The sequence below is a fragment of the Chionomys nivalis genome, chromosome 5, assembly GCF_950005125.1.
Source record: "Chionomys nivalis chromosome 5, mChiNiv1.1, whole genome shotgun sequence".
Classification (NCBI taxonomy): domain Eukaryota; kingdom Metazoa; phylum Chordata; class Mammalia; order Rodentia; family Cricetidae; genus Chionomys; species Chionomys nivalis.
Window position 1 is genome coordinate 21,436,458 of NC_080090.1, and position 27,289 is coordinate 21,463,746.

At 47.0% G+C, this 27,289-nt stretch overlaps 1 protein-coding gene across 1 annotated transcript; it reads left to right on the plus strand.

The window, feature by feature from the left end:
* Window positions 1–924: 924 nt before the first annotated feature.
* Window positions 925–16,791, plus strand: Fcrl6 (Fc receptor like 6). Its single transcript, XM_057769960.1, is given in 4 exon segments — window positions 925–971; window positions 15,938–16,077; window positions 16,080–16,175; window positions 16,301–16,791. Coding segments are annotated over 4 exon segments (774 nt in total).
* Window positions 16,792–27,289: the final 10,498 nt, after the last annotated feature.

Consider the following 27,289-nt stretch of genomic DNA (forward strand, 5'->3'; position numbering starts at 1 on the left):
TTTATTTATTTACTTAATATATATTTACTGGACAGTTGCTATATGCCAGACACAATTCCAGGAACTTAAAAATTAAGCATGCGCAAACTCCAAGAATATCCACCTTGGCAAAGTGTATACCCACCATCGTTTAAATGGTCCCAAACTTCAAACAACCTAAAAGATACTCTTCGAAGAGTGGGAGAGCCGTGCCCTGCCATACTGCAACAGCAACGAACATGTGTTCTGGGATCCATGCTGGGTGTGCAGGAAAGAAACTTGTGCACTATTAGGTAAAGAATAAAAACAGTCCTGGAGATTCTTTATGGAGACACACATATAAAAATAAGTCATTTGGAGGCCCCCCAAACTCGGGAATCATAACTGAACCCAGAAAGAGAGGAGGGAAAAGATCAGCAAAGTTACTTTGTTTCTTAAACATCTACAACAAATAGATACGTGAAGTTAGCCCTGTGTGTACTTATATTGCATGTTAAGCACATGAATGTTTATCAATATGGGTCCGTTTTCCTTCAAGACGGGTACGTTTTTGCTTTTATCATTATTGTGGTTTTGTTTTGCTTTTGTGTTTGGTTAGGCCCCCATCTCTGAGCCATCTACAAACTGAAGTCTATCCTGTGCACTGCAGGGATCTTTCTAACAAGAGAGCAGGAGGCTGCCCAGGCAAGGTGCCTGACGCCCCCTGGCGGCACAGACCAGACCCGCAGCTCCTAGGAGTGTACGTGGAGTTCTGGAAATGCTGAGCTAGTTTAGGTCTGGGAATTTGTTCAACCACTTTAAAGACCAATGTGCCATTATCTAGCACAGTTGGGAAGGCATGTCCTATTTATTATTCAGGAATGCTGTTTTTAAAGGTTTACCCTAGAGAAACTCAAGCAGGAACGCAAGGAAATGTGTGCAAATGCCCTTGCAGCTTTGTCTACGATGGCCAGAACTGAAAAGGGCGCCATTATCCATAATCAGGAGAACATGTGAGTTGGACATCCACACCCAGTGAAATCCTCCACCACGGCAAATGACAACAGAAAACCACATGTGTCTGTCACATATCACAGCCCGTGGGGGAGCCCTGCTGGACCAGAGTTGCAGCCCGCCATGGTGGGACAACTCTTTCCAAGCTCAGCGCAAGATGGTAGTCTTCCCCCAGGACGGGCTTCCCACTCTCTGCCTGACCCTATGTGGAGACTGGTCCTGAGCCTGGATACCAGCATTGCCTCAGGCATGACCTTTGACACAGTTCCCTGCATGCACTCCCCTCTGCTGCTGTAATTAGGCTGTGTTCTGGCTGTTCTGATAGGAGCCTGCTGTTTAATGAAATCAGGTGGTGCCCCAGCCACTGTTCTCCTCCTCTGAAATAAAGTTGAGCTGCCTCCCCGAAGCCGTCTCCTGGAAAGCTGTTTCTGCAGTACTCACAGGCTGTACATAGCCCTGCACGCTGCCTCTGGTCCCTTTGTCCTCCAGGCCTGGTGGCCAACTGGCCATGAGGAAAAAGGAGACCCCCACAACAACCCATGCTGAGGAAATGGGGGAGCCTTGGAGTCTTCCCTCTCTCAAGCACCAGTTACAGAAAATTGCAGGTAGGCCAAACACTATTGTGGGTGGACACACACACACACACGTCATGACTGCAAAAACAGATGTGAGAAGAATAAATACCAGATACAGGAGTGGAGAACCACATGGGCCCTTGGCTGAAACATGGGACTTTATTGCTTTAAGAGAAAGAAGAAACAAGGTTAACTACAGTAACCCCAGAACTCAGGAGGCAGAGTGGACCACTGGGAAACTGAGGCCAGCCTGGGCTACCTTGCAGAAATGGTGAAGAAAGAAGGGAGGCAAGTAAGTAAGGAGGAAGAAAGAATTACCCAAAGTAAATGTGACCAAAATTTATAATTAAATAGCTGGGCGGTGGAGGCCTAGACACCCCTTGTAGTCTTCTATTGTTTTATAATCTAATGTTTTCATTTATTGTTTGCTGTATTTGATTTATTTGTGGAGGAAGAGATGGTGGATGGGGTGGCGGTGAGATCCATGCAAATGAAAGTTACAAGGAGTGTTCAAAGCCACTTGACTTGAGAGACAAGACCCATGGAGAAGGGGTGTGGCCTCAGGGAGGAGGGAAGCAGTGCTGCAGGATACTGTAAAAGGGGGTGCATGGATGGGATGGAGGCATTGTTCCCCGTGTAATGCAGAGACCTTGGGGCTTTAGGCAGAGGAGCCCTTATATTGGTCTGTTAGCACTATGGGTGGGTCACTCTTCTGTGTGAAGTGGGGGAAGCAGACTAAGATCAGGGTGAAAGGACACACGAAGATTTCTTTATAGTAATGGGTGCAAAAGGCTGGAATCCCAGTCGTGGTGCCTGGACATGTATCTGTGGTATCCTCTGAAAAAGGAATCGATGGAACTTGGCTGGAGATTCGATGTGGAGCATGTGTGAGCAGTAGGCAGAGAGGCCCTGGGATGAGAAAAGTAGTTAAAGAAAGGCAGTAAAAAGGGTGGGTCAGTGGGTGCTTCCCAGGATGAGGAATGTCATCTCATTGTTTGTCGACCACAAAAGTGGAGGGACAGAGCTGGCAATTGTGTGTTCAGTTCAGAAGTGCGTGGGAAAGGTCAAGTAGGGTCAAGAGGTATAAATTTAGGTGTCACCGGTGTATTCTTCAGAGCCATGCCATCAGACAGACAGTGTAACTAAAAAAAAAAAATAAAAAAAAAAAGGCTGGGACCAAACTCCAAGCACCCCACCATTTAAGAGTAGGGAAAAAAGACTTAACGAGGCAGAAGAACAAATGGGGCTGTTGGAGGCCATGAGAGATGCCAAGCCAAGAGTATGCTTCAAGTTGGAAGCCGTGATCAACTGTTGAAAATGCTACTGCATAACCAAATAAACAGAGCCAGGCAGAGAATCTCCCCCTCCCCCTTGGAGCTGCCAGTACAGGAGTCTTTGTGGCTTTGATAAAGCAATTCAGTAGAATGGGGGCACTTCAGGAGCACGGAGGCCAAGGGGCCTGTGATTGACAAGGGAGAGGACTAAAGGGTGTGTCTCTTGAGAAGCTTAACTCTGAGGAAAGGAGGACAATGGGGTGAGCACTAGGGACAAGGACATACAGGAGGAGATTATTTAGGATGTTTCTCGGCATCCCTATGCAGAGGGAAAGAACACAGGAGAGAGAGGAAAGGGAGCAGTGGGTGAGTGGATGCAAGAGGGACTTGGAGAAAAGGAAGGAGACTGGAATCCAAGCCCCACAGCTCACTAGACTGAGCTGGGATGCTCACGCTGTTCCATCTGCTCCAGGTCTCAAGCTGTTCCCCAGACAGTCATTACCTCTCCTATTGTTTGCCTGCTCATGGGTGTCACCAGCTCCTGGGGTCAGTGTGCTAAATCATCCACTACCATCTCCTCTGAATACACAAGTCTTACCATCTTCCTCGCCCTATCTAGGTTGTGCATCTACCCGGGGACCTGGAGTGGAAAATAAGCAAACTGAAGAAAATTAATTCTGGACTATTTTATACATTCTGTATAAATGCATGAAATAGATTATGTTTGACAGCAGTAAACAGAGAAGCCAAAAAAATCCAATTTATCACTTTAATTATATATGCTTTTCTTCCTCGATCTCCAGAGAAGAATAAGCCTCCAGCAGTATTCAGCCCCTTCTATGAAGCCAGTCCCAAATTATTAATGCTGCTCTTAGTAACTGCGTGTTCTTCATGACAGGTGTCCTATCCGAAGCACACAGGCGATGCTTAGCATGCTACCTGCGGAGTTGCACATGAGGAGGGGCAGAAAGGGTGCACAGAGGAAAAGTGAGGAACACAGAACTGTGAGTCCAAGAAGCTGCACAGGCGAAGTTCAAGTCCACTCCAAACAGGCGCTCTCCTACTTTAGTGATGGCAGCCTCACTCCCCAAGCCCCAACAATTTAGCAGCCATCCACACTGTCCCTATGCAGAAGCAGGAACGCAAAGAGGGAGTCTCTACATTAGCCATTGTTTTGCTTTGGTGAACACAAATTCTGCCAGACGTCGAGGTGCAGCAAGGACCAGGACACACCTGGTCTGTGCCTTCTGGAAACACACAGCCCTGAGGGAGAAGGAATTGCAAGAGGCGGTTGTACTAACAGATGTAGGTGCCAATTGCTAAGGTGGGTTATACATGCGCCCAGCAGAGGCAGTGGTCAGGACAGGAAGAGGCCTCTAGAGAGACAGAACAAATACAATGAATGTACAACACAAAGGGGATTTATTAGATTATAGTGTCTGGTGTGTTTGTGACAGCATTTTCGCTGGCTCATTTGCATTTTGATTATAGCCAAAATCAAGGCACTGGATTCCTGACTTTGGAATTGGGATAAGTGGTCCTGTTAGCTCACACAGAAAATTTTAGGAGAAAACCAGATTAGGAGGTATATTACTTGTATATTACTTTTCTCATTGTGGTGACGATATACATCACAAAAGCTACTTAGTGAAGGGAAAGTCTGTTTGGGCTCGTGGTTTGAGGATACAAGCCATCACGGCAAGGAAAACATGGCTGCGGAGGGCTGAGGTTGCCGATCACACTTGTCTGCCATCAGAACCATAAAAGTTTCCTGCCGCTCCATGCACTTCCTCAGGCTGGACTCAAGACCCTGGGACGGTGCTGCCAACTTTCAGTGTGGATATCCTTCTTCGGCTAATGTTTGGGGGAACATCCTCAGAGGCACACCCGTATGCAGATAGATTTCCATGTTGATTCTAAATCCAGTTCAGTTGACAGTGAAGACTAACCAGGAAGAAAGGATTCAGTCTCTATAGGTTGAGTCAAATGCCTGCATGCAGCTCTACAGAAGTAGCCGGACAGTCATATCTGACATCTGGTTAGACTTGGGACTAGAAAGACATGGTGGGGAGTCCCTGGACCACAGATAGTAATTTAATCTGTGGCATAGGAGAGACTGCTTAGAGAACATAAAACGGAAGGAAAATGGACCTGTGACCATAGTCTGCACAGCTCTTTCAAAACCTCCAGAGGAGGGAGGTTGTGCCTGCAGGGGATGGTGGGAAAGTTCCCTACAGAGATGGGAGACACGTGAGAAAACAATTGTGTCCTGGTCTTAAAGAAGGGAGCAACAATGAACGGGAACAATGTTGATGTTCCCTCAAATGACATGAGATCAAGGCTGATGACTTGATAGACTGGCGATGTGTGTGATGGAGACCAGAGACTGACAGACAGGCTGGGTTGACAGGGAGGCAGCAAAGACACCTAAGGGTTTCCCAAACATGCTTGCTCTGTGGCATATAAGACTGTCTTTTTAAAGTGTTTTCCCCTTCATTGTGTGTGTGTGTGTGTGTGTAGGTGTTTTGCCTGTATGTTTGACTATGCACCGTATGCATTCAGCACCCATGGAAGCCATTAAAGGGCATTGGATCCTCTGGAACTGGAGTTACAAATGGTTCTAGGCTGCCATATGGATGCTGGGAATAGAATCAAAGTTCTGGAAGACTAGCCAGTGCTCATCACTGCTGAGCCATCTCTCCAGCTCCAAGATTATCTGTATCACGAATAATAGAAACCCAGAGACAGATATTGGGGTTCAAGTTGAAGATCAGAAAAGCAAAGCAGTCTGCCACTAGAGAGACCTTTTACCTCTACCAAATCTTTAGATCAAAGGGTGAGATCCTGTCTCCACAAATCCTCAGACTCCACACTCCACTGAGTTCCTGTCTCTTCCCCTTTATGTTCCTCTCTCCGCCCAGCCATATCACTCCTGTTTCCACCTCGCTAGTTCTGGGATTAAAGGTGTGAGTCACCATCATCTGGATCTGTTCCTAAATCGATCTTGGATAACCCAGGGTAGCCTTGAACTCACAGAGATCCATCTGCATCTGTCTCCCAAGTCCTGGGGGATTAAATGTGTGTGCCACCACTCCCAGGCCTATAGTAGCTTAGCTTTGCACTCTGATATTCATGCAAGCTTTATTTATTAAAATACAAATAAAATATCACTAATAAATATAAAAATATAAAATATATCACAAATAAATTATCTTTAAATATAACATTTAGTAACTGAGTAAAGCTGACCACAGCTAGAAACATGGCCTTACCTAAATGCTCTGAGGACTGAGAGGACCAGGATCTTATAACACCTATAGTCATTTGAGGCATCTGGACACAGAATGGCTACATCTGGAGTGTCACAAATATGACAACAAAGAAAGGGCAGCTGGCTTGTCTGGAGTGCCCTTTGGGTGAAGAAAACATGAGCATCTTTCAAAAGCATCTACTGAAAAGATCCAGTTGAGATGGCATGACTGAATTCAGGGGAGGCAAAAGGTAGGGTATCCTTGGGCGTGTACGGCTCCTAAGGAGGCATACGAGAGTCCAGTTGCAGAAGGTGACAGGGACAGTGAAAATACAAGATATTCCATATGTAAAGTGAGTTCTCTGCACAATATTAAAAGCTGGGTGTCATTATCACCATGCTAAAAATTTTAAATCTGACCTTCAGTAAAGCTAAGCCACTGTCTCAGGTGCTCCCCGCTCTAAGCAGCTTGGCCGAGACTTTAGCAGATATGTTTCTGTCTCCAGCACTCCTAGGAACTACGCCTTGATGCATCTTGAATGTCACACACTGTGCTAGGACTAGAGACGCAAAGATGAATAGGATCCCACATTTGACTTTGAAGAGACTGAACATTAAGTAGAGGAAGATGACAAAACAGGTTCAATACCATATGGTGAACAGAATAATTGGGAAATGCCTTAAGAAGCACAAAGACTGTCTTCTAATATATGCCTGTCTTTTTCTGAGCTCAGGGAGGCAAAGATGGACTGGGAATAAGAGAAGATCTTGAAAAAGTTTGTTGGCTGGAAGGACTGTTGAAAAGACAGGTGGAAGGAAGGGTAGGTGAGTGGTTGAATGGATGGATGGGTGAAGAAAGCCATAGCATTTGGATGTTGATTTAAAAAAAAAAAAAAATCCTCCTTAGGGCAACTGTTCTTCAGGTAGCCACAAGAGGTTGCTGCAGACCTGACTCAAACACAGTTTTCCATTGGCCCTTCCAGGTTCTGCCTCGCTGCCTCAAAGGGAGGAGACAGGTGGAGGAAATAGAGGGAGTTGACCAGGTTCCAATCTGGCTCCTTCTTTAACCTTACTCTTCATCTCTCTGCTCCTACCCTAAGTTCTAGGCATTTAATACACGTCTCCAATTCATCCTGTCTGTAGAAGCTAACTCAGAAATGTTCAAGGGGGCGGGGGTCTTTCTTGGAGCTCTGCTTCCAGCAAGCCATGTGGTTCCAATCACAAGCTGAAAAACCGAGTACCTCCACTCAAATTGCTTCTTCTTTTTGGACCTCCCAAGAAGTGCGGTTTGGGAGGAAGTCTAGTAGTTCCAGACTGCCTGGTTCACTCTTCCTTTAACAACGACAGCCTTCATCGCGTTCTTCTTCCTCGTGTGGCATGGCGCTCGTCCTGTGATAATCAAGAAGGCAGCCAGCAGCCACATGGAACACTGAATATTGAATTAACTGAAACAAAAGCAAATACAATTGTTGTTCCTCGGCCTTGCCAGCCAATTTCAAATACTTGATAGCCACAATGCAATCAAATACTACTACAGGAAGCAGCCAGGGGACGTTTTCGGCATCTCGGAGCACTCCATGAGACAGCACTGTCTAAGCGCCTCCTGTTTTTTTTTTTTTTTTTTAATCTCAGGTAACCTTCTTTACACTTTTAGCGTGAAATATAATCATTTATTCACCTTAGAGATAAGGACCCTGAGACCCAAACTGTTGCACAACTTAGCCAAGATCTCTCAACAGATTAGGAATCAAAGCAAGGGGGCTGGAGAGATGGCTCCGTGATTACAAGCATTGGCTACTCTTCCAAAGAATCTGGGTTCAATTCCCAGCAACTCCATGGTGGCTCACAACCAAGTGTAACTCAAGTGCTAGGAGTCTAATGCCCTCTTCTAGCCTTCAAAGGTGCTTGACTGAATGTGGTACACAGACGCACACTCAGGCACACAGAGACACATAAAATAAAACAAGACAAGAATCTAAGCAAGGATTCAGGTTTGGGTGGCTGACTCCCCAGCTAGCCTGCTGCCCCTGAGCCTAGAGCTGTCACTAGTGACCACTCTCCTGAATTCACCCTCTGACCTCCTGGGAGTTAAACTGATCATTGGCCCTCACAGCTCTTGTCCTGACAGTGACCTACACAATTAGGTACCTGGGCTTCCAGCCTCTTTTGTAAGAGAGTCCTCCCGCCTTTCTGTCCAGTCCTCTGCAGGTGCATCTTACCCGCAGCCAACCAAGGACATGAATACAGCCGGACAAAAAAAAAAAATTATAAACCTACTCAAAACATTTGCAGTTTTCTTTTTGTAACTCAATTGCATGGTTCTTTGGCAGACTTCGTTAGTAACAATGTCATGTTGAGATGCAAGAAGGTGTGACGGGTTTGGAGACTTTCACTAACTAGTTGCGGTCTCCATCTCCATTCAGGGTAGCCTGGGTCCTAGAAGATGAATGACCTAGGCAGGTGTGCAACCTATCGCTACTCTCTCCAGTCACCTTCATCCATAAGGGGATGCTGGGCAGCCAGATGAGCTGAGAGAGCCGATTCGTTCACCTCTGAAGGCACAACACCATGTCCCCTGCAGGGGTGGCATGATAAGTTGGGGTTCACTTCACACTCTCATCTGCTGGGATGCAATGACAGTAAATGAAGCCAGAGAGATACTTTGGCCATTCTGTGGTCACAACCTCACAGGCACCTTGTGTGTGAGGACGTTTGTGGTTACCCGTCACCCTGTCTCCTTCCCCTGTACTGATCGGCCCCACCCACTTACCCATTGCTGAACAAAATTGAAGAAAACCCTAATCTGGAGTCTATAGGCAAAGAATGACAGAGGAAAACATGGGTACCCTCTGGGTGAATGGGCAAGACATGGCACTCTGTCTCACCTCCTTACTCCTTGAATACAGGAGCAGCCTGGTGACCAGGTCACTGCCTGTCGGTGTCTAGTGGATTCCCCATTCCCCCTGAGTCAGAGAATCTGTGGTGAGAATACAGGAAGCTCACTCTCTCTGCTCTTGCCTTCAGCAATGAACACATGGAGACGTTTGCCGACCACAGAGAACTTCTCATTTAGACTTCCTCAGAAAGCCTTACTGCCAGAAAATCCCACCTTCTGCTTTCCCAGATTCCTCCATCTTCCACCTCAGAGCCATGTGCTCTGTTCTGTCCTCAGAGTCGATGGAGATCTCCGTGAGAGGCCTTTGAGTTCTTAAATAAAGCTTTGTGTGAGCACACTCTGCGTTTCTTTTGATGCCCATACATAAACGTTCTCAGGGAGATGCTGGGTCATCGCATATCCACTACTCTTAGTAAACCCTATCAGGCCTAATCCCAATGTGGTTGAATCTGTTTCTGAGCCTAAGGTTCAGCAACAAATAATGGCAGGGAGCACATGGTGGTGCCTGTTACCTCAAGGCTGCTGGGAAGCAGGGAAAGAGGAAGAGCCCATGTCCCACAATGGCTCTTTGAGGACATGCCCTCCATGACTGTCGCCTCTCACATTGGCCCCACCTCTTAAAACAAACCAGGGACAAAGCCTTTAATCCATGGGTCTTTTTGAGAATCTTCTAGAGCCAGACTATAGCAAGGAAGGACTTCATCTCTAAGGGATGGAAGTTGAATGATTAGTGGTTCCAATATTACACAGTTACTGACGCTTCCCAATAGGAATAATCCACAGTTATAACCCATCCCGGTTCCCTGGCATGAGCTTTGTGAAAACACAGGAAGTACTTATTAATGGTTTACCTAACTCCTTCATATTTTGTGTTGGATAAAATCAATATATATGTAACCAGAGAAGAAACGCCATTTGAACTTACCAAATTTCTTCCCCACTTTTTTTAAGCTATAACACTTCTAAGGTCAGAAGGACTACCCACACACTCAAGAGGGCTAATTGCTCTACCCCCACTTTAAAGTCTGCCTGCTGTCTGGCCTGCTCTGCCTCGGGAAAGGCACCATGCGGTGCTGAACGGTTCTGCTGCTCCCTGCAAGTGGTCTCTGGGACATGGCTCCTAACCACTCCTTTTCCAGACTCACAGTTAGTGCCTGGAACTTGAGAAAAGTGTGTGCACACTGGCAAGCTGAGGGAAGCGGTATGGGGTGGAATTTTCTACAGTGTTTCCTAGCTCCTTTGCCAAGGTTCTTGGCAAGGCAGGCCCATCATCAGAAATAAACTAGACAAGAAATAAACTAGAGAAACAGACTGAGATTCCGGTATTTCCCAAAATCACTTTTACCCTGTGAAATGATTTGGGGGACTATCCCAAAAAGAAACAGTTACTGAAGGAAAGGAGTCCCCTGAGAGTATCGCGGGGGTGGGGGTAGATCAGAGACGGGGTGTAAGTTCACACCTTTTGTGCAGTCACAGGAGGCAAGACTTGGAAGGCAACATCTTTTATGACGCCTTAGCCTTCTCCAAGAGCTGCTTACTGAAGACCAGACTTCTCACTTGGTCAAAAGTCCTGCACACTGGCTCTCCAGAGCTCTTCTCAAGCTTGCCTTTCTCTTCTGCCTACCTTGTCCCTCTGTAGGGAGTATGGTGAGCTTTGGGGTCCTTACTGGTCCTCAGGGCTGGTGTGAAGAGTCATCAATCCCTGTCCCTCTCCTCTTCACTTTTCCAGCCACATTAGCCGGCCTTGTTGTGACTGATCCGAAAGTCAAAGACCACCATGCAGAGTGTCTCTGATCCCCCTAGACTCAACTGAGTCTCAGCTAGGTTCATCCTGCTGTACCCCAAGTCATAAATTGTTATGTATTTTATTTCCATAGACAGTTTTTTTTAGTTGACTTTTTTGGGGTGGGGAGAGGAAGAAAGTGAACCTGTTTTTAATGGTCTATTTGTTTGTTTATTTCTTTTTTGTTTGTCTGATTTATTTCATGGAACAGAAAAGCAAGATTATTCCTAACTGTGACCTCTTCCTGGGCAGAGTTTGTGAAAAGTTAAGCCTGAGAGGAAACCGTCTGCTCTGTTTTGTGTTCTTCTCTCTTCTACACCATCGTGCTACTCTGTTCTGGTGGAGAACTAGACATAAGCAGCCCACACTTGTTGCCTAGGGATCCCAGGAAAACATCCTAAGACACATACCCACCTCCACCCCCACCGCCCACCCCCGGGCTGGGCATGTGGTAACAGTTGCAGAAAGTGCACAGCTGCTATTTCCTCTCAGATGTGGACAGAGACGGAGAAGAAAACCAGAGCAAAACCACTGAACGTCTGCTTTGTAGTTTCTAGCCATTAGAATTTTCTAGAGCAATGGGGAAAACTAAGGCTCTCAGAAATCTTCCTGGAGTTAACAAGAGCAAAACAGGAATGCCAACACCTACCCATTAGAGGCTGAGTCCCGTGCTTTCCCCATTCCTCCTTCCTGCTCAGACATAAGTGGCTTCTAATCAGCAAACTAGAAAATAGGAGGATTGGATAGATGACCCAGGGGTTAAGAGCACTGGATGCTCTTCCAGAGGTCCTGAGTTCAATTCTCAGTCATCTATAATGAGATCTGGTGCCCTCTTCTGATGTGCAGGCATATATGCAGAAAGACCACTGCATATGTAGTAAATAAAACTTTAAAAAAGTAAAGTAAAAAACAGAAATTTATTTTAAATAACATGGGGGGTCTAGTAACGATAATGTGCAACAATGAGCCATTATCAGTTATCAGATGTCTAGAAAGCTAGAGGTCCAGGCATCCAGCACGTAGGCTTTGCCTCAGCATTAAATATGGAAAAGCTTAGGGGATGGTCCTTAGCTTTCGTCTGAGGCAATAATTACACAAGTTTTCTCTCCTTGTGGGGCCCACTCACACAGCTTCCACGGCAGGTGTCATGGGACCTCCACACACTCCTCGGTGCCATGGCAGCCATGGCTTGACAAAGCAGCATGCTCCTCCCTAGAAGAGACCCACTGTGGGAGAGTTCTTCATGTTGAGCTAAGTCTGCCTCACTGATCCCTCTAATTTCCAATAATTCGTCTCCTTTCTGTTCACAAAATAACCCACAATAAATCTTTCCCTCCTCTTCAGAAGAATGACTGAAAGCTACTGTTGTCTGGGTGCTCTATTGTATCCTTATAGATAAATTTCTTCCAAATCCCTCGGCGTTCCGATAAATGCAGATGGTTTCCAGACCCTGCCCCTCACCCTCATCCGCCTTGCCTTGCTTGATGTGCTCTGTTGGTGTGCTGGGACCTCAGCTTTCTTTCCCCTCCCACTGTGAAGCAAGAAACTCTCAGCTGCTTCCATGGTTCGGGGCTCCATAATACAACTTAGTCTGACAATAGCTCTTAGGTGTCTTGTCACATTGTCACCTCAGCTTCAGCCTACGTCTAAGGTCCCTGGGCCCTCTTCATAGGAACTGACGCATGCAAGTGTCACTCAGTATGGTCCCAGTCGGCTACCATCTTGATTACAGAGGCCTCTGTAATCACACTCATAACTCCAAGGTCCTGTTGGCCAATGGAGCAACAAGTCATTGGGACGTGGAGACATGAGGTCACTTAAGTGACTCTGCTGCCTAAATGACTCCTCTTTTGTTACAAGCTTCAGGACTCTCAATCCTGTTTGCTCAGCATTTTGTAATGACAAGATCATTTTCCAGTGAGAAAGAAAGGTAAGGGAAGCCTGTCTACAGAGCAGCCTCTCGTCTACTCTGAGGTCAAACCTTCTTTCCGCTTTCAGTTCGTGTGATAACCAGTTCCCCAGCAGTGGGTCTGTATAACCTTTACAACCACCTAGTTAAAAAAAATTACTGTTATCATTCCCAATTATATGATGTGACAAAATGAGGAATTGAAAGCTCTTGGAATCTGGGCAGTTTGTCCAAGCCCACATGGAAAGAGGCAGATTTGTAAGTCCAGTCAAGATGGTCTGCTTCCAAATCCTGCCTACATTTTTACAGCTTGAAGCTCACAGGTGAGAAAGGTCGGGGAGATGGAAGGAAAGAGACTTCTATAGGTCTGCAAAAACTTGAAAACCTATAAATGTGCTGACCCTGAGCTGAGTGCAAAATTAATTTGAAATTCTCCATCTGTATCCAAAGTGGCACGAAGAGCGAGGGGACAGCAGGTGGCATGCGAGCATGCCAGTTGTCCACCCAGCACCCTGCAGTAGTTAGCTTTTAGTTACGGGTCCAAAATACTTGAGAAACTTGACTTAAGGCAGGAAAGGTTGTTTTACTTTTGCTGGTGGCTTCAAAGGATTCAGTGTATGGTCAACTGGACCCATTGCTTTTAGATGGTAAAGGAGGTTCACCATGGTTGGGAAGCATGACGGAGGAATGCCGCTTGCCTCATGGTAACCAGGAAGTAGACAAGGAAGGGACAGAGAACAAAATATCCCCTTCCAGGGCACATCTCCAGGGAACTACTTTGCCCATACATCCTATTTCCTACTTTCGGCTCCTCCCGATAATGCTGTCATATTTTAAATCATCAAAGGATGAATCCCTTCATTGTAACAGAGCCCTCATGACCTAGTTATCCCTGGAAATGGCCTCACAGACACATCTAGAGGTGTGTTCTGCTAAGCTCCTGGGCAGTCCTTAATGCAACCACGTTGGTAAGACTAGCCATCATACTTACTGCTAATTCAGTGTTCCAGGCACGGGTCCTGGGTATAAGGAACATAGCCTTGAAGACATGCAGTCAGATTACATTCTAAATAGAGGAGAATCAGCAATAGTGTGCTGGCAACTTAATAAGACAAATTCAAACCAGATGTGGTGGCTAAGATTTGTCATCTCAACACCCAGGATGTTGAAACGGGGGCATTTCCACAAGTCAGAGGCCAGCCTGGGCTACATAATGAGTTCCAGGGCACCTTGGGCTACAGAGTAAGACACCGTCTCACAAATTAATTAAAATACTCTGAGTGAGCAATCATTATGCAATAGGATTCTATGAATGTGAAAATTCTTTAGATTGTAGTCTGAGGGAAGGGCAAAATTTGACCAGGTGCAAGGTAGAGGAATGCAGGGAGTGTGTCCATTATAAATGTTTGCGGGTTAAATGGTTGGGAGAAGTTACTGAGTGGTTTAGTGATTAAGTGGATGAGTAGTAGGTGCTGGGTATCTTGGGAGCTGGTGGTTGGTAGCTCAAAATGATATAAATGCCACCTGTTAATGGAGAAGTTTTTCTGTGACTTAATTTAATTTTATTACTTTGTTCTCTTGCAGTTTCCTGCAATGGGACAAATTGTAAGTCTTAGCCACTACCCTCCTGATTCCAAGTATTCTCCTGGACCAACATTTTAATGAGAAGGGATATGATAATACCACTGGGGCCCTCACTTGCAAAGAAGACCCAGGCTAGGTCCTGTCATCAGAATCCCTAACTTCTCTTGTCCACATCAGAGCACAGAGTGCCTTTTAGGAGGACAGGCAGAGAAAACACATCTCTCCTAGACTGGCAGAAGATGGAACTCCCTTCAGAGAGCAGAGATGAAAGCTAGGTCTGGGAAGCCAAGACAAAAAGTTGTTTGTTGTTGTTGTTGTTTTCCTGGTGAGCATTAATGTAGCTCTCATTAGGGGTCATGGCTGAAGAAAATGCCACACTGGGGGATTTGAACCAATTGAGGAAAGTAGGAACAAAATCAAGAAGAATGAGGTCAGACAATGGAGAGGATGAAGCCAGCTTGGAAAACTTGACAGTGTGGTTGGGGAAATAAAATGGGAAGAGGAAGACGGGAGGGAAGAAAGCCAGAAAGAAGGCACAGGATGGGATGGGTCGGGGGAAGCGGAGGACTGAAGAGAGATTGGTAAGGAGCAGGCCAGCAGAAGAAAAGGAAATTGAACTCCTGCCCCACCCTGGTCTAGCATGAAGAAGCAGAAACAAAGGTACTGCACAGGAGTCTCTGTCCCTAGTGTGAGACCTACATCTGGAACAGAGAGAGAACAGTAAAAGCAACAGAACCTGTCATTCCTGGTTCTGTCCCCATGTTTCACAGCTAGGGTACATACATCTCCAAATCTGGCCAAACCCTGTGCTTGAAGGAGGCACACTGACTCTACGGGGCTAGGCAATGAGCCACACACTGTCCCAGGTGAAATTCTACAAAGATGGAAAATTCCTTAATTTCTCTGTGACCCAGCCTTCTGTCCATAAAGATAGCAACAGTGAGAAACAGCGGGAATTACAGCTGCAGCGGGCAAATGGCGTGTTTTGAATAAGCCTCAAAATCAGCCAGGATGGAAGTCCAAGATGAGTTGCCAGTTAGAGGGATCTGGTGGAACAGTAAGGTACTGTTCAGGGATCCTGGAGGCCAGTGGCTCGAGGACCCCTCACTCTAGATGATGCTGAGCCTTCATCTGGCCCTGAATATTGCAGTGATGTCCAACATGTAGCTAGAGGATGCAAGGAATTTGGAAGAGTCCTGGACCAGCACATCAACCCATTTTTCCCCTCTGAGGACCACAACCACTATGGGGTCTTCTGGCTTTGACTTTCTGGGACTCTCACAGGACCAGGAATCATTTCAGGCTCACTGCATAAGGACAATGGACAAATTCTGAGGATTAAACTCTCTTCTGGATCTCATAGTTATAGCCGGAGTGATATGGAAATCAGTTTTCAGTCTCCAGGGCTACACTGTCTGGGACTTCCTTCCTGAGCCTTGGGCTTGTGTCTCCCCAGAGTTGTTCCAGACTCCTGGGCTGTGCCGGGCGGTGGTGGCGCACGCCTTTAATCCCAGCACTCGGGAGGCAGAGACAGGTGGATCTTTGTGAGTTCGAGGCCAGCCTGGTCTACAAGAGCTAGTTCCAGGACAGGCTCCAAAACCACAGAGAAACCCTGTCTCAAAAAACAAAAAAAAAAACAAAAAAAACAAAAAAAAAAAAACAGACTCCTGGGCTGAGCTCTGTCCTCCCTCCAGACCTCCAAGAGCAGAGACCACTGCTCCTGTGGTGTCAGAGGTGCACCCCCAGAAGTCAGCCTCGTGGTCCTTTCGCTCTTTTCACAAGGACAGTCATGTCATTCAGAACAGGAGTCACAGTCCAGTCTGCCACATCTCAGAAGTCAGGAGGAAGACCCTGGGCTTTACCAGTGTATGGTGGCCACTAAGGATGACCTAGCCCAGAAACAAAGTCAACAGCTGGAGATCTAAGTACAGGGTATGCAAATGAGGGAAAGGAGGCACTCCTGAGGGGTCCAGACATAAAGGCAGCAGGCTCCAGGGGAGAAGGAATCCTGGAGCCAGGACAGTCCGCCTGATTCTCCCATCCCATGTGCCATCCAGTGCTTGTATCCAACTCGGAGGTTACTCTGCGACACGAAGCCACTAACCCTGCTGTAGGATACACAGTGGAGTTTCTCTGTGAGACCCAGAGGGGCTCCCTTCCAATCTTGCACTCATTCTACCTTGATGGAGAAGTCCTAGGGGAGTTCCGGGCTTCTGCTGATAGAGTGGCCCCACTCCTCATCTCAGTGAAGGCAGAGTGGTGTGCTCAGAACTGTTCCTGAGAAGCTTAAAACAAGGTCTCCAGAGAGAGGAGTGAGCCAGAGAAGTTCCCCTTGGCTGGTTTGTTTTGTCCCACACCATCTCGGAGCCCCAGGGATTGCTGGAAATCAGATCTCACTTTTCTGTCCCCTCCCACCACACCTAGCACAACAATGACTTGTGGCAGGCTCTGCCTAACATGGACCACAGACCCCAGTCGGAATGTCTATCCTCTGAACCGACAGAGTTGGGGGAGCCCCATGGCGAAGGAGCTACATGGCCAAGCATAACATGATCAGTCATTCCAGCACCTTCTGAGTCGTCTTTCTTCCCCACTTACAAGGCTTCTCCAGGCCATAAGTTTTGCTTTTTGGTTTCTGTTATTTTGTTTTTCCCCCCGAAGCTGTCCATTGTGTTTCCTCTGTCAGTTTAGAACGTTATTTCTGAATTTCTACAATATGCATAGTTACCTCCCATTCTCAGGTTCTCAAGACTTCTCTGCCTCCACCAACAGCAACTGGTTAATTGCCTGGCTACCTGCAAGCCTGCTTGGTAGGCTGGTCCTTGCCACCGTGCTTCTAATTTACTTCTTCAGACCCTTTAAAAAAGATGGTTAGTAACTCTTTTTGGATCCTTACTTACGAAATCTCTGGCCTTTAAGAAACCACAGCCTGACAGACATAGTCATTCTCATTACCTGAGTCCCGTGTGAGAAGAGAGAATTTTTTTCTTCCCAAGTTCCACAAAGAAGCACTCAGAAGGACATATAGAGTTTTCAGTACACACAAAGAGATACACAACCTCACATGAGCACAGTCACAGAGGTACAAGCCCAGCATTGCACACGCAGGCGTGAATAGAAGAACCAAAGGCTTCTTTCAAGGTCGATACGATTTATATTTGTGTCCTTTGCATTGCAAAGATAATCTGTGGCACTGGATATGGCCAGAAGCCTCTCTCACTAAACCCAGCAGTCCTCAAGTCTGCTAGGAGACGGACAGTAAACAAGAGCTGGGATGCACAGATCCATACTCACACCCGCCCTGAACAGTGTGGTACCCAGGGTGAGTCTTCACTGGATGCTGACACATCAGAGGAAATACAATAGAGAAGTCAGATCAATGACCAGCGCCCAACCCTGCCACTCTGTAGCTTAATCCAGAGCTCTCTGAGGGTCTTCAAATTATCTCCCTCTCAGGGACGTTGTGAGGCTCCAAATTAATGAGATAAAATACAGTTACAAGTAATGGGTTCAAGTGGTCCATTAAGTGGCTGTCTGGGAAGTTCCCATTCCGGGACAAGCAGATCACACACCAACTTCCTCTCGTGTTTATCTTCTGAAAAGGCTATTGAAAATTCTGCTGGGGGCAATTCTGTAGAGAATAAGTAAAAGCAATCAGATAGTTGAGATCTGTGAGCTTCTCTGTAACTTTTCTTGATGATGAGATTTAAAGCATGAATGCTGGCTTTCAAAATAATCACTTTGCACATGTACGGGTTTAGTCCCCTTGAAGCCTCGTTTCCTCCCAGCCACACTTAAAGGACCGGCTATGGGTTTCAAAGACATTCGTTTCTAGGTCTCTAAATCTACCTATAGATCTTTAAATCAACCCGCCTCTCCCTCCATGGGGACAATATTCTTCTTTTCTATTTAGTCTAGGGCAAAAGTGATTGATTTAATAGACTTCTAAAGCAAGATGTATTTATTCAAGTTTGTAGCTCCTTCTGCTAAGAAAGTTTTGATGAGCATTCTGGAAGCTTACTTAGTCATCAAGGTAGACCTCCCCCACGAATCCAAGATGTTCCCCTCTGGCTAGTCCAGGAGCCTGGATGGTGCTCTCTCTAAGCTCAGGACCGGTTTCTACACTCACTGGATACCCAGTTAAGGTTTGGGAGAGTCTTTAGCTTCTTCTCCTTTTATCAATATAAGTCTTTATCCATCCAGCTTCCCATCAACTCCTCGTTCTTTCTCATCTAAAGTCTAGAACTTATTCAAATGACATTTGCTTTCAGACATTTCTGCATGGTAAGAGAAAGACAGAGTCGGGTCAGATTCCCAGGTCAGATCCCAACCCCTAATCTTTCCTGTTTCTAGATTCTGTTTAGAAGTCTGTACTCTCTTGGGGAAGGGCACTAGCCAGGAGGTGGGCAGAGATGAGTGCAGACACCCTGACCTGGGTGTTTCTCCTTCCACAGTCAGAACTGAGGAGCTTACCACAGAAGAATAAGTAAGCAGGAACCCTGCCCTGCCTCACCCTTTGTCTTGTGTCTGCTTCCCTGGACTGACCTAACTTTCCTGCAGGACAATCATATATCATCAATGCAAAGGAGAAAAAACCCAGTTTGGTGAGATTGCCACCAGCGATCTGGATCCAAACAGCATGACCTACCAAGACCATCTTAGTGTCTGATGATGCTATATCCCTATTAGTGCAATGTCTCTCTCCAACATATGTCCATTTCCAGCCTTGGCTCTCAGGTTCCAGCCCCCAGTGCTCCCCAGTCTCTCCCAGCTTTTTCTGTGGGTCATTCAGTTCCTGAGCCCACAGTGGGGGAGCCTCTATGCCCTCTATTCCTGGCCAGGGGAATGATTCCCACCTTCACACACACACACACACACACACACAGAGAGAGAGAGAGAGAGAGAGAGAGAGAGAGAGAGTTCCAGAAGTAACATTGGACACAGAGCCACAGATATCTTCTTTCAAATGGGTTTTCTTCCAGATAGACAGACAGACAGATAAATGATAGACAGATGATAGAGATAAATAGATGATAAATGATAGATAAACAATAGATGTATAGATATATAGTGATAGATAACATAACTGACAAAAGATAATAATGATGATGATAGATATGATACTAGATAACTAAACACAGACAGATACGTGTGTCTGTAGATAAATACAGACAAATAGATTTTATACAGAAAGAGAATATGCTTATCTTTATCCTGAAAGGAAGGGATGAAGCTGTGCCTGTAGAACTAAGAGGCCTAAAAGTTCAGCAAGACCAAGGTCAGTCAGAAAATTGGTTGCCAGGATAATTTCACAGAATCTTGACAATGAGACCAGAGCCCTGAAGCCAGCAAGGACTGTGCCTTCACCTGCAGCTCTGAGCATGTTCAGCTCAGAGACAGAACTCAGCTTGCCCCGAGCTCCAGACTGAAGAATGCACCAGAAGAGTCTGTCGTTGCTTTCTTGATTTAAAAAAAAAAAAAAAAAAAAAAAGGTTGTAAAATCTACTTTGTTAAAAGAAATGCATACATGTGTTGTTTGCATCAGTCCTTTGAAGCACCTAGCAGTTCGTTGTTGGTTTGAGGCAACCATACTCAGTAAAGGATGCTAACACTTGCTCTTTTAGGCCCTGGCCCAGATTTACTGGCTCCTGTGTTAGACAGCAGAATCTGACTTACAGAAAAGAACCACATCAGACCCCCACCCATCTTGCCTGTGAAGGAGATATCAATGTTATCTTCCAGACCCGCTAACATCTTATATAGTGGCTCCCTGGGCTCCCCAACATCAACACTATTGCAGCTACCTGGTGCTTTTTAGACAGGCAGATGTTCAGACCTAGCCCCAGACCCGCTGGATGAGAATCTGAATTTCAATATGATCCCCAGGCAATTTGCAAGTGCTTTCAAATGGGCTGATCTGTTTACAAGACGCATTATGGAAACGCATCCATCCCCGTAATTGCCACCATAGGTTCTGCCCTGAAGATGGGGGAGCCAGAAAGACCGCCCACACTATCACTTACTTTTTCACTTCTATTCTCTTTTCCTCCTTCCCTTCTCCCACCCCAGCCCCTTTCCTCCCTATCACCAATCCAGGAAACACCACGCCCCTCTCTCTTTGCTGAGCGGTTCAAGTCAGACGAGCTAGGGGCAGAGGACCCCTATGGGTCAGTCAGAGTGTGCCTACAGACCCCAAGCCATTACTACTCCCTTGATAGACAAACTGTCCCCTTCATAAAAGATCAAAACACAGATACGTCAGCTCAGGAAGGAAAACACTGTTGCTAAGGTCCTGGAAACCTCCAGCCCTTCCAGTTGCTGTCAAGGACCACAGGCCACCTCCTTCCTGGGCTGTCCCACTTCCCCTACACCAGTGACCCAGGCTGGGTCCAGTCTGTGAATCGCTGTAGGAAAACTGTGACAAATTCAAAAATTACAGCAAATATTTAGAAACTTTTATAGCAATCTGACAGTAATTTTATGTTTGTTTAATACAATCATAAAAAATTAGAGCTTGTATTTGGTAGGTATACCTCTTTTATTTCATTTTTCTAGTAATTTACTTTTATTATAGTCTACAAAAGTACAAGTCCACAATGGATTGAAAATTTAAGAAAAAAAAACTAAATACAGGTTGTTTGGCTCAGACAACTGAGAGGCTGATCTACACACACTTCTGGCTACTCTGTCTTTATAGACATAACGGAAAAAGTGAAAACATCCTTTTCCCTTAGTTTAGAGAAGTATAAGCTGAAATTTAAAAAAAAATGAACCATTACTAAGAAGAAAGAATAAAAATTCCCCCAAAAGTGCAGAGAGCGGAGCTATCTGAAAATGTCCATCCTTTTCAGCCTGTGCTGCCCCTGGTTTGTGGAATGTTAGCATCCAGGCCAAAGCCCCACATCCAAGCCTGGGGAGGGGGTGTATCTCACAGGGGGAAAGGGAGAGATGCCATCAGTTCTCAAGGGACAGACCCTGCTGACACTGAGGAAGGGCACTGGAGAGTACTGGAGGCTGCCGCATGCCACAGACATGATGTCACCGATCACAGGAGTGCCCACCTGCAGCCTCTGCATGTTTCTGTGCTATGAAACATCCTTTTCTCTCCAAGTCAGAGTTCAATGCAAACCTTTTTGTATCTAGATGAACGTGTTGCCTGTGCTTTTTCCAGTAACTTGGGCTCTATAGATTCATATTACAGGATAAAAGGGCACAGGGAAGGGTACAGGGAAGAAAAGACTTCAGTGTCTGTGTGGAGGTTAAGTACAGCAACCCGAAACTGTTCCTTAAAGGAGAGAGAAGGAAGCCCACAGCTGGAAGCCGTGTGACTGCCCTCTGCTGATCCTCTCCAACACTCAAGAGCGAATGTGCCACCTAACTCTCAGTCTGACCCACTCATGGGAAAACTGTGTCTTAAATACGGGGACTGGGGGTGCAGCTCAGTTGGTACTGCTGGGTGTGCAGAAAGTCCTGACAGCACCTCGGAAACCAATGTGGCGATGACCGCCTGAGGTCTCAGCACTAGTGAGGTGGACCCAGAAGGATCAGAAGCTTAATGTCATCTTCAGTTACAGTGGGAGTTCCAGAACAATCCTGACTATATGGGACCCCATCTCAAGCGTACGTATGTACGTGTGTGTGTGTGTGTGTGCGTGCATGTGGGTGCGTGCGTGCATGCGTGAGAGAGAGAGAGAGAGAGAGAGAGAGAGAGAGAGAGAGAGAGAGAGAGAGAGAAGAGTTGAGCAATACAGTACCTGGTCATTGTTTTGTACATGGCTATACAGTTTAGTTACAAGACAAAATGAAATCAAGAGGGTTGCGTGCCTTGATATCCCTTTCAATTCCGGTTTGGTTTAGATTTGGCTATGAAATAATGTCTACATTTTTTTTAATGAGCAGCTCTATGTCCTTTGTGGTCTCAGTTCCTTCTGCACTGCTGGAAGCAACAGCAGCATGCAGGACCTAGAGCCCTCAGCAAGTCTGCCTCTGCCTCACACACTGCTGACAGGGCCTCAGCAGAGACTAGGGGGAGTTCCTCAATCAGCTCAGAAAGCAGTCCATTTCTTTCTTCTTTCTTTCTTCAACCTTTCTCGCGTGAAGAACATCAATAGTGACGGTCACTTTCTTCATCAATACAAGACTGTTGCCACCCAGGTTGTGATCCCTGACCTCACAGGGAGTATGCATCCTGAATGCTCTATAAGTGTTTGTTTGATGCATTGGTCTGCACAAGCTGAGACCCCGACAAGTGGTAAAAGGTGAAGACATGAATGAGCTTTCAGCTCCCTCTCTCTGCCTCAATTAAACTCCACGGTGGCTTTGTTCCCTTTCCTGCAGCCTTCCTTCACGTCACTAGAAAGGTTTCTCAAGGCCCCCAAAAGTAAAGGGGCCCTAAGATGGATGCCCCACCACCCACTCTCCTGCAGGTGTCCTCTCCCACTGGTTCCTTCTCTCCCACCTGGGTACCACACCCTTGGCTCACTAAAGACACTGTCCCTTCCACCTCTTTACAACAAGCTAGAGCCAGGATGAGGCAGAAGAAGCTAGGATGAGGCAGAAGAAGGTGAATGTGATAGAATTGAAGGAGACCATGCCGGCACCATCTCGGGGGCAACCAGTGGGGTATATCCGATACACACATGCAGAAACAGTGACGGTAGCTGTTTCTAGGAAGTGGCTGAAGTAGTGCTTCCCCAGCGTGTTTTGCCTCAGGCTCAGTCTTCCTGCCGTACCACAGCTGCCCAAGAAGGCTGGCTAGGGAGAGGCCACTGGGGCCCAGAGGCTTGGCATCTGCTGACAGAACTCGCAGATGTGGCTTACAAGGTATTGAAAAAGAAAAATTCAAACCTGGATAGATGATCTATTAACAATTCTTAGAGCAGCAACCCACCGACCCGGAAGATTAGTAAAGGCGCCTGATGAGCTGAACACAGAGAGAGCTGGGCTCCCAAGACAGAAAGGGCCAGAGAAAGCAGATAGTGAGGAAGAAAAAGGCAATCAGACATTTCAAAAGTTATAGTCCCGATAGGATTGAAACTGTGCTGGGACCATAGCTAGGAAGAGAGCTTGCCTAGCATACACAAAACCTACGGCTCAAACCCCTAGTAACCCACAAACTGGAAATAATGGATATTGTCTGTAATCTCATCATTCAGGGGGTAAAGACAGAAGGGTCAGAAGTTCAAGGTCATTCTTTATTATCTGTGAGTTCAAGGCCAGCCTGTAACACAGGAGACAACACAAGCTAGACTCCTTCCGACTGAATGATTAAAGGACATCTTGGTTTTGAGAAACTTGCCTAATAGGAATAACTCCAATCTGGTTTGGTCTGGTCAGGATCACAGTCTTATCACCCTCCTTAAAGTTTGGAGGATCAGTAGAGTTCTGTCTACCATCTTTATTGTCAACTGTACATTTCCCCTCAGAGCTACATCTAGAGGCTACCCATCCTGCAGTAACACCCGGGTCCTTTTCCTTCACCCTTGGTTCCCTGGGAGTTTGTTGGATGTCTCCTCCCCCACAGCCACTCTGCCTTAGCCTCTTTCCCTGCCATGCTGTCCTCTCTCCTGGTTGAATAGCCCTCCACCCCCCATCTTGCCTTCTCTCAACCTTCTCACTTTTCCCTGTAGAAGAAGCATGGCCCCGTACTGCCTGTGCAGACAGGACATTTCAAACACAACATGGCTCACCCTCATCCCATCCCTCCCAGCCTGAATCTCTGCACCAAGCAGCCGTGGGTGGGTTGTTGCTTCTGTTCAGGCAGGTTGCTTGGCCACCTGCTGGCCCTTCCTGTGGTCAGTGGCAGAAATGGGCTAATGGTGAGGCTGCGACTGCACCCCATGGCCTAGGAAGCGACTTCTCTCCATCCTCAGTGTGCGCAGACTCCTCCTGACTCCAGCTTCCCAGAAAGGCCCCAGGGAGACAGGAGTCGCAGCCACGGCTGCCAGCTGCTCTCTTAATTAAGGAATGCAGGGAGTGGCCCCTTTGAACTCACCTGCTAATTTACTTGAGCACACTCCCCCCTGTGGCTGGGTAATTAATGTGGTGTGAACCAGTGATTAGCAGTAGTTCCAGGGAGAACCTGCCTGCCTTAACCCTTCCCGGCACCTGGAAGGCAGCGAACGCCTCCTTCTTGAGTCTGCCTTTCTCCACTGTCACATAGCAGAAGGAAAGATTATCCCCTTTGGGGACGTAGGCTATTTTCTGTCAGCTGGCAGGGGGAAGTGTTAGAGGACCACTAGGGGTGACCGTGTCCTCCAAAGGAATTAAGGATCCGGCCCACTTTGCTTCACTCTTGCACCCCACAAACCATGCTGGTCTCATGCACTATAGAATCACCCCGCACAATCTGACGGATGCTTTCAGGTCATCAGCTCACGCAAAGCCCATGTTTGGCAGCACGGGAGATGAAAAGCGAAAGAGACCTGCTCTGATGAGATCGGGACTCCTGCTCAGCATCAGACTATCTCCCTCTGCAGCCATCTTTCCTGTCTCTGGCCTCTTGCAGGCGGGGTTAAAACCTGAGCCTCACTGTGGACCAGATCCCTGTTAAACCCTGACTGGTGCTCATCGCCAACACTAAGAGGGAGATCCAGGTATTGGCCCCACCCCCACCCCTCAGGTGAGCACACGGAAGAACAGAAATTACTTTTCTGATGGTTTCATGGCCAAACTTGGAAGCAAGACTAGAGATTGCGTTCAAAGATTGCGTTCAAAACCACTACCCCCATCTGGCTTGTACTCTAAGGCTCACTCAAACACCCCTCCTTCATCTAATGCCTCCCCAGCCCTCCAGCCACCCAGGCCTTTCTTTGCCCATGGCATCCTGTGCACACTTCTGGCATTGTTCACGTTGCATTGATTGTAATTATTGGGTTACACACCCCATCTCCTCCTCTAAACTTCGAACTCCTTAAGGGCAGGGGCTAAGCCTTTCATCTCTGTGTCCCCAGCACCTGGCAGCTAAATAGATGCTCAATAAATGCTTGATGAATAGACGACAAAATTGACAAGAGAACCATAAATGAGTCCCCTCCCTTGGCTTCTCTGTCCCACAGCCAGAAACTCCCAAACCCTGTTGGGACTTCTGTCCAGCAGACCTTCTGTTCTCTGGACATTTCCTTCCTAGTTCAGGCCCTCCTGTATCTCAGACTCCCTTCCTCTTCTTCTCCCAAGCTGCTCTGCACAAAAGCAGCCCCCTGCCTCTAACCGGGACTTCTTATGGCATTTCTTCTGTCCATCAGTGGCACATTCACCTGGTGCAATGCTCATTAGAACTAAGATTCCTGGGCTCATCTCCACGCACTAAGCCAGCAACCCTGGGAACTTGAGTATTTAACAAGGAGAGCCACTGCTGTCCAGAATATCTGAACCCAGGGTTCAACCTGCATAATCAGACTCCAATGTCCCCTTCCACTCTTCCCACTTAGCCTTTCAGAGACTGTTCCCGGACTGCCCCTCGTTGTTCCTGGAGCCTACTTGGTACTTTCCCACTACAGACTCTTCACACACTCTACCCTCTCCTTGTGTTCAAGGCCCATCAGAACCTCTGGCCTCCTTTTTCTCTTGCTATCTAAATCATGCTCAAAGTCTCCTGCTCAGGACACAATCCCTGCCCAGGTCCACAGACACCTTCCCCCCACCCCTCACGCGATGCTGACTGCCTGTGTGCCAGAGGCCTTCACTCTTCCTGGGGTGTCTCTTTCTACAGGCAGGGACTCTCTCCCCAAACCCTCCTACTTACCAGCTCCCATCCTATATGTCTAACTCCTGATTCAACAATACCAAAGCCTGAAACCCATTTGAGTGAGAAGCCAGAGGCTATGCAGGACAATACACAATGATCCACACCCAGGACATTTAGAAGTCTTTCTCAAGGGCAACATCTTAAAAAAACTTCCCTGCTATTGATAGGGGTGATCAGTAATAGAACATTCCAGAGGCCTTCCATTCCATCCCTAGTACTGAGGGAAGAAGGAGGAGGAGGAGGAGGAGGAAGAGGAGGAGGAGGAAAGAGGAGGAGGAGGAAAGAGGAGGAGGAGGAAAGAGGAGGAGGAGTAAGAAGAAAAAGAGGAGGAGGAGGAGGAGGGAAGAGGAGGAAGAAGAGGAGGAGGAAGAGGAGGAAGAAGAAGAGGAGGAGGAAGAGGAGGAGGAGGAAAAGGAGGAGGAGAATAAGATAAATAACTAAAAGCAGAGAATAAGAGTGAGGAGGGGTAACTGTGACAGAGTAGACCTGTGCTCAGCCCCTCTGTGACCCCAGAAAGCTACCTAACCTCACACTGGCTTTAAATTCCTTCTCCACTAATATTTCCACCAGGGCTACAAGAAGCTCAGCTCTGAGACTGGTCCTCAGCCTTACATCAAAGCAAAAGGGGTACCTGTGTCTAGCAGTCATTCACTCATTTAACAACTGTTTATTAAATAATGAGCATGTTCAGCACAGAAACAAATGCAAGCAATGCTGCTTAGCAGCTACAGAAATGATGAAGCTATGACCAGCTACGTGTCAGGGGCATAAGGGGAGAGTAAATGCACATGGGTACAGAGGCTTGTCACCCTGCCGTAGTCAGGAAGCCTTGAAGGTTGCCTGACTGGGTGCAGAGCCAGCCTGGGTCTGCCGGGATAGATGGAAGAGCACACCTGCTGGGGAAATCAATACAATATGCACAAACCTCAAATGGGTGCATATGGTTCTAAATAGAAGTAATCTGGCTGGGATGGCCAGAGAGGACTGGGGATGTGGGCAGCTAGCCTGGAGAAGCAGGGGAGCCTTACATGCCAAGCTCAGGGTTTAGTCTTTATCCAGTGGGCAGCAGAAGGCATTCAAAGATTTTTAAGCAGAGGGGAAGTGGCGCTCAGAACTGCAGCTCAGAGGGCTGTTTGTGGCAATGATGGTGATTAGACACAACCACGGGCAGGGCTGGCTGCAGAGAGGCCTGGTGACAATCTGCAAGGAGCACATGGGCTGTGTGGGTGTGCTTGTCACCATGCTTTGGCAAGATACATACATGCCCAGAAAAGGGGCTGACTTACAAGAATCCGCTCCT